Source organism: Mustela nigripes, unplaced genomic scaffold (genome assembly GCF_022355385.1).
Source record: "Mustela nigripes isolate SB6536 unplaced genomic scaffold, MUSNIG.SB6536 HiC_scaffold_77, whole genome shotgun sequence".
Taxonomy (NCBI): domain Eukaryota; kingdom Metazoa; phylum Chordata; class Mammalia; order Carnivora; family Mustelidae; genus Mustela; species Mustela nigripes.
The window spans coordinates 585,382-592,549 of NW_026739492.1; the positions used below are offsets into that span (position 1 = coordinate 585,382).

Sequence of the window (7,168 nt, forward strand, 5' to 3'; positions counted from 1 at the left end):
TTGTGGTATCTCCATCTGGTTTTGGTATGAGGGTAACGCTAGCCTCAGGGAATGAACTGAGAAGTTTTCCTTCATGTTCTATTTTTTTTTTCTATTTTTTAGTTTGAGAAGAATAGACATTAACTCTTCTTTAAATGTTTGGTAGAAAAAAAAATAAATGTTTGGTAGAATTCACCTGTGAAATCATCTGGTTCTGGACTTTTTTGGGAATATTTTTTTTAAAGATTTTATTTATTTATTTGACAGACAGAGATCACAAGTAGGCAGAGAGGCAGGCAGAGAGAGAGGAGGAAGCAGGCTCCTCGCTGAGAAGAGAGCTCAATGTGGTGCTCGATCTCAGGACTCTGGGATCATGACCTGAGCCGAAGGCAGAGGCTTTAACCCACTGAGCCACCCAGGCGCCCTTTTGGGAATTTTTTGATTACAGATTCAATTTCATTGCTGATAGCATGTCTGTTCAAATTTTCTATTATTTTCTGACTCAACTTTGAGAGGTTATTTGTTCCCAGGAATTTATCCACTTTTTCTACGTTGTCTAACATATTGACTTGATTTTTCATAATATTCTCTAATCCTCTGTATTTCTGTGGTGCTTGTTGTTATTATCCTCTTTTATTTCTGATTGTGTTTGTATGAATCCTCCCCCCACCTCTCTCTCTCTCCCTCTCTCTCTTTTTATGAGTCTGGCTAAAGGCTTATCAATTTTGTTGAACTTTTCAAAGAATGAGCTCCTGCTTTTACTGATCTGTTTTATTGTTTTGTTATGTGTGTTTATAATAGTTTTTGTTTTTATTAACTTTTTTTATTTTAACTCCAATATACTTAACACACACTGTTATATTAGTTCCAGATGTACTATATAGTTATTCAACAATTCTATACATCATTACTCAGTGCTCATGATGACAAGTGTATTCTTAAACTCTTTCACCTACTTCAGCCATTCCCCCAACCACCTTCCTCTGACAAACTTTATTTTAAATGAGTACCCTCAGTTAATTTTATTTTTTTTCAACAAGAACATTTTGCTTGAAGCATACTTGAGAATACATGGTTCTAAAAGATATATCTATATGTATGTGTGTGTGTACATATGTGTATATATATATATATATATATATGTGTGTGTGTGTGTGTGTGTGTGTATGATATACGTTATATAATTAAAATTATATATGTAATTCCTCCCAAGAAAAAATAGAATACACATTTACTTCAAGTACATACAGAAAAACTCCTTGGCTAAAACACATAAGGAGGAGCACCTGGGTGGCTCAGTAGGTGAAGCCTCTGCTTCTGGCTCAGGTCATGATCTCAGGGTCCTGGGACTGAGCTGCCCATTGAGCTCTCTGCCCAGCAGGGAACCTGCTTCTCCCTCTCTCTCTGCCTGCCTCTCTGTATACTTGTGATCTCTCCCACCTCTGTGTCAAGTAAATAAATAAAATCTTTAAAACACATAAAGAGAGACATAATAAATATTACAAATTTAAGAAGACTGAATCATACCATATTTCTGCTCTAATCTTTATTATTTCCTTCCTTCTCCTTGTTTTGGGTTTTGTTTCTTTTTCTTTTTCTAACTCTTCTCAGAGATTATAAAATTTAAAAGTGAATTGCATATATTATTCAGCATGCGTGAAAAAATACTTAACAAAAATTTAAAATAAGAAAAGGTCTAAGTCTTTTTTTTTTTTTTTTTTAGTTAGAAAACTCTTATAAGGCATAGATAATGTTCCATATTACAATGAAAGAAATTCCATTTTATTCCTAGGTTGCCATGTTCCAGGGTGGACTGCAGATGGAAAAACCTGTTATTGGTATTTTTACATAACAGTGAAAAACAAAATTTGTTTATATTAAAGCAAATCATTACTAAGTTTGTAAGTACAAAGTATTTCAGTTGAATACAACTTTGGGGGAACACACTATTATGCAAAATAATGCATTTCTTTACCCTGATCTTCAGTATCATGCAGACAAAATAAGCAGTTCTATCTACTCTTTGAAGAATGGTAATAACGTAAAAAAAGCTAATAAGGAACACCATGAAAATGTTTATAACTTGGATTAGTATGGTTTTCTGTGCTCAAGTAAAGAATTAGAATGTTTTTATTATTAGCTGTCCCATACATTTTCATCCCAACCTGTGAAAACATCCAAATTCCACTTAACAAAATTATTCATCGACAGTGTCTAAAACAAACACAATATCATCTTCCATATAAATGGTATTGAAGTGTAAAAGCATAAGCATTAACCTGAGGAACAGAAATAATCTTAAAGACAGGATGCATAACACAGCTACAGAAAGTTGCCATGCTGATAGAACATGCTGATAGAATAATGAACATTAAAATTTAGAAGGCACTCCTTTGGCCCTAGTAATTTGTTCTAAGTATTAGCCAAATTGCTTTCTCATTAATTTGGGTGATAGCAAATTTTCAAAGGCAGTTTGTTTTTCACATTTTAAATTTAAAAAAAAAAAAAAAACTCTTGTTTCTGAATTCTCATTTCAGTATGTCAAGATAAATAAGACTACAAAGTGAAATTAATTTTATTTTTAACTTACAATAGGACAAGTACATGTGCCTTTTTTTATACCTGTGCCTTTTATTCATCCTCCAGAATTTACTGATTAGATTGATTCTTACCTCAAAAGACAGTTTATTCTACTTTTTGACATCTTTGTATAAATTTTTAAAAAATATATCTCTAGAGAACCCATTGAATTGCTTAAATGTATTATTAGAATTTATTACCTTTTTCTTGCTTTATAATTAATGTGTGTTCACTGTAGGTGACACATTCTTATTCTTTCTTTGGTTAAATTTTACACCAGAATTTTTTCATAGCATTTTTCATCTCTGAATTTCTCAAAGTGTATATTAAAGGATTTAACATGGGGGTAATCACTGTATAAACCAGAGTTACGGATTTATCAATGGGAAAGTTGGAAACAGGTCTAACATACATGAAAATGCAGGGAACAAAAAAGAGGACAACCACTGTGGTGTGGGAACTGCAAGTAGACAAGGCTTTGCGCCTCCCTTCAAGACTGTGGCTTTTAAGAGAATTGAGAATGACTCCATAGGAGATGAGCAGAAAGATAAAGATGACCATACAGATTGCTCCACCATTGGCAACCACAGTGAGGCCTATCAAATAAGTGTCAGTACAGGCAATTTCTAATAATGGGTACATGTCACAGATGAAGTGATTGATGACATTAGGGCCACAAAATGGGAGGCCATACACAAAAAGAAGCTGAACCATAGAATGCACAAGACCTCCAATCCAGGCTGCCACTAACAGCAGGATGCAAACCTGTCGATTCATAACAGTCAAGTAATGCAGTGGCCTACAGATGGCCACATAGCGATCAAAGGCCATCACCACCAGAAGGAAGACCTCAGAACCCCCAAAGAGGTGTTCTAGAAAGAGCTGGCCCATGCAAGCTTGGAAGGAAATGGTTTTTCTGTCCCAGAGTAAGTCTATAATCAATTTGGGTGAGATGACAGTGGAATAAACAGCATCCATAAGTGACAGATAGGCGAGGAAAAAGTACATGGGGGAGTCCAGAGAGGGGCTGCCAAAAACAGTCACCACAATGAGTAGGTTGCCCACCATTGTCACAATGTAGATGAGGAAAATCATGACAAATAATGTTTTTTGTCCCTCAGGATCCTGAGTGAGGCCAAGAAGGACAAATTCTGTCACATTATTATTATTTCCCATGTACTCTTTCTATAAGGCCTGTTTCAGGAATGAGAGCTCAGGAGAACAAGACCTGTAATGAAATCATGAACATGACCATAAATATGTCCATTGTTAAGAGCACATCTTCACTGTTATGTCGTTTTCTATAGCAGTTCACACACAATAAATATTTAATGATATTTATTGAGTTCTTCCTCCAAAAAGTCTTTCCTTGACAACCCGATTTTTCTTCAGATGATATTTTTGGCTGGAAAGTAAGTTCTTTCTCTAAGTTTTAAAGGAGCATCTACAGAAAAGAATAATCAAAAGCCCAAATATAGTAATAGATTTACATTGTATATCTATATTAATTGAATTTATATTTATTTATATTATATTTTTATTTATATTATTTTATGTATAATACATACTATTGAAACTCTGTCAGTTTTCGGCACAGAAATCAGCAGTCAAAACCAAGGACATGATTCCTGCTCTCCAGAAATTTACTTTTGGTAATGGCAATAAACTACACAAATCAGCATAGAGTCAGTCCTTTGAGGCAGTAGTATTTGCAGTAAGTACCTTTAAAATATGATTTATCTAGCACCAAAAGTAGCATCTTCTTAATAATTCACTTAATACTACAGTATCCCATTACTAGATGTTCAGATTAGACTAGATCCCATTACTAGATGTTCAGACTAGACTTTGACATAACAACTAGACTGAAGTGTATCCAACAACTACAAAATTATTTAGTACATCATTCCCTTTCACAATGACTTGGTCTGATTCTCTATCAGCTTTTTAAGGAGTTGGGAGTTCTCTCCCTTTAATTTTTGCCTACCTCACAATTCTCAACACACATACACTATCTAGATTTTCAGCAAATATATTTGAACTAAGATGAACTGACCTGCAATTTTCACAAATTGTTACATCAGTCCCTGGTATTTTTTTCAAAATCCTTACGGTAAAAATAAGTTAGTGAGGGAGGAAAAACTAATGATGTATTATGTGATGATTAATTGAACATAATAAAATTTGTTTAAAATGTCATATAATAGAAGAGGTGGGACTGCATGAAAATTATCACAGATAGTTGGACAGGAAAGGATTCTGAGATTACCTAGTTCAATCACTTTATTTTCCATTGAGCAGACTGAGACAGACTTGTAATTACATTTAGAAGTTTTAGTTTTTGATGTAGTGTTCAACAATTCATTAGCTGCGTAAAGCACACAGTGCTCATCACAACACATGTCTTCCTTAATACCCATCACCTTGCTGACATTTTTTTTCTTTTTTCATATTCTTATAATTAGATAAAAATTTCTGAGCTTATCACTGTTACTTTAAAAATGCTATTCAGTGGCAGATGGGATTTGATCATTGCAAAGACCAGATAATGACTATGAGTCTCTTATTCATATTTAAGACCCAAAACAACCTTATAGAAAGAACATAGCACAGTGACGAATAATGTGGTCACCTAGAACATGCCTGGCACCTGGTAAAAGCTCAGTAAATTATAGTATTATTAATGTTCTTGAATATTTCACTATTAAATTACATCAGAACAAATCATCTGGATTTTTGTCAGTTTGACAAGAATTATAGACAACATACTCTTGATAAAAAGAGAATAGTGCATCCATAAGTCATGAACCCCTTTTTTGTGCATAGGATAAGGTTTTATGCTGTAGGAATTACCTATTTTCTTGCATATGTGTAGTAATAATTATCTATGATGAAATGTATCTTGACTAGATGCAAACATAAATCTAGAGAAAAAAAAGGTAGAAAAGAAGTATCAAATCAGGAAGGAAAAATTATATTTAAGAAATGAATATCCATAGGTAAAAAAAAATATTAATGTGATAATTAAATAACCTTAGTATTCTTTAAAAAATCTTATTCAGAAAGATCTCTTTTAGTGAGAGAATACTAGAAGCCAAACCCCCTGAGGCTTACAGGGTCACTCAGGAGGCCTTTGGGGGAATCATAACAATTCAATGCACAGTAGTTCTCAGTAAAGGAGGGAAAAAAGGAAAATTCAAAAAGAATAAAAACACTCTTTTCCCAGAGACCCTACATCTGATGGTAAGGATAAAATTAAAAGAGAAAAGAATTGTACAGCCTCAGATACACCTAAACTTTTAGGTTATTCAATGGTCAGGAAAATTGCAGAATTACTAAACCTCAAATATAGACAAGTTGATTCTATTCCCATGGCCATGTGCTGAAGAAGATTGAGCTTTCCTTAGTAGCCACGTATGATGAATAGTACACATACCTCATTCACATGACTATTCCATTTGGTTTAAGAGCTCTATCACTGTTGAAGCTCTAGATTGACAAAGCCACACCTGTTGAAGAATATAAGGTTATAAGGCAGTCTATATCCAGTTATTATTTTTCAGTCCCTACTTTCTTCAGGAAATAGTGTCCTCTTGTTAATACCCGATGTTGGATTTCACCAGGATAAATCTTCTATTAGCCAGTTAAATTATTCACATGTAGAAACTAGGTATTCAAACTATTTTCCACAGTTTAAGTCATCGAAGATTTGATACTATAAAAACTGACAGATGGTGTTCCGGGACTTTAATAACTAAAACCACTGAGTTAACATGGCTCTATTTTAAAAGTATAATTTACATAGTTTCTTATAGATATGTCTTTAAAAGGTCAATTAAAATCCCATGGTACAAAATAATATAGTACTTTATAATTATAGCTTTATGTCTAAGTGGCCAAAACTTACTTACCTGAACATGAGTTTCTTCATGAATATACACAAATATGGTTTCTATAATAAATTTAAGATTAATACATATCAGCCCACATCAAGCTTCCAGAAGAGAATATTTATTCTTTTATATTCCAACACACTTGATATGATATGCAATTCTTAAATAATCTAATGGTAATTATAAATATTGGCATATTATGTAAAATATAATAGCCCATGAACCAAGGTTATTTATAAATCCATTAGTTCATTTTAAACTAAAATAAAGTCTGTTTGAGGTTCTCTCCCTCTGCCCCCCTACCTGTGTGCTCTCCCTCTCTCTCTCTCTCCCTTTCTCTCTCTCTCTCATAATAAATAAAAAAAAAAATTTTTAATGTTTTACCTTTTCCCCTTTGTTATTTGTCAAATTGACAATAAACATTTGTCAGGCTACAATACTAAAACCAAATACATTTATATACACTGGCTAATTTCAGTTTTGCTAGCTTAATTCAGAATTCCTCCAATGAAAATATATGGTATATAAGACACTACCTATAGTTAAGTAAATCACATGAATTTTCGTTGAGTATACCTTGGCTGTTTTAAGGACTAACTTCTTGGGTTTTTTCTTTGGTCTTTAAAATCAGTGCTTCTTTCAGTGTGGATAACTAGATAATTTGCATATCTGTGTGTGACCATAGAACATATAATAATGCATGGTTAATCAGTACA

At 33.3% G+C, this 7,168-nt stretch overlaps 1 protein-coding gene across 1 annotated transcript; it reads right to left on the reverse strand.

Annotated features, from left to right (window-relative positions):
* Positions 1 to 2,823: 2,823 nt before the first annotated feature.
* LOC132008294 (olfactory receptor 4A16-like) lies at positions 2,824 to 3,738 on the reverse strand. Its single transcript, XM_059386838.1, has one exon. It carries the CDS (start codon positions 3,733 to 3,735, stop codon positions 2,824 to 2,826), a length of 912 nt encoding a protein of 303 aa, XP_059242821.1. The 5' UTR covers positions 3,736 to 3,738.
* Between the last annotated feature and the right edge of the window lie 3,430 nt (positions 3,739 to 7,168).

Excerpts from the sequence above, each read along its gene's own strand:
- LOC132008294 (XM_059386838.1), bottom strand. The coding sequence starts at position 3,735 with ATGGGAAATAATAATAATGTGACAGAATTTGTCCTTCTTGGCCTCACT.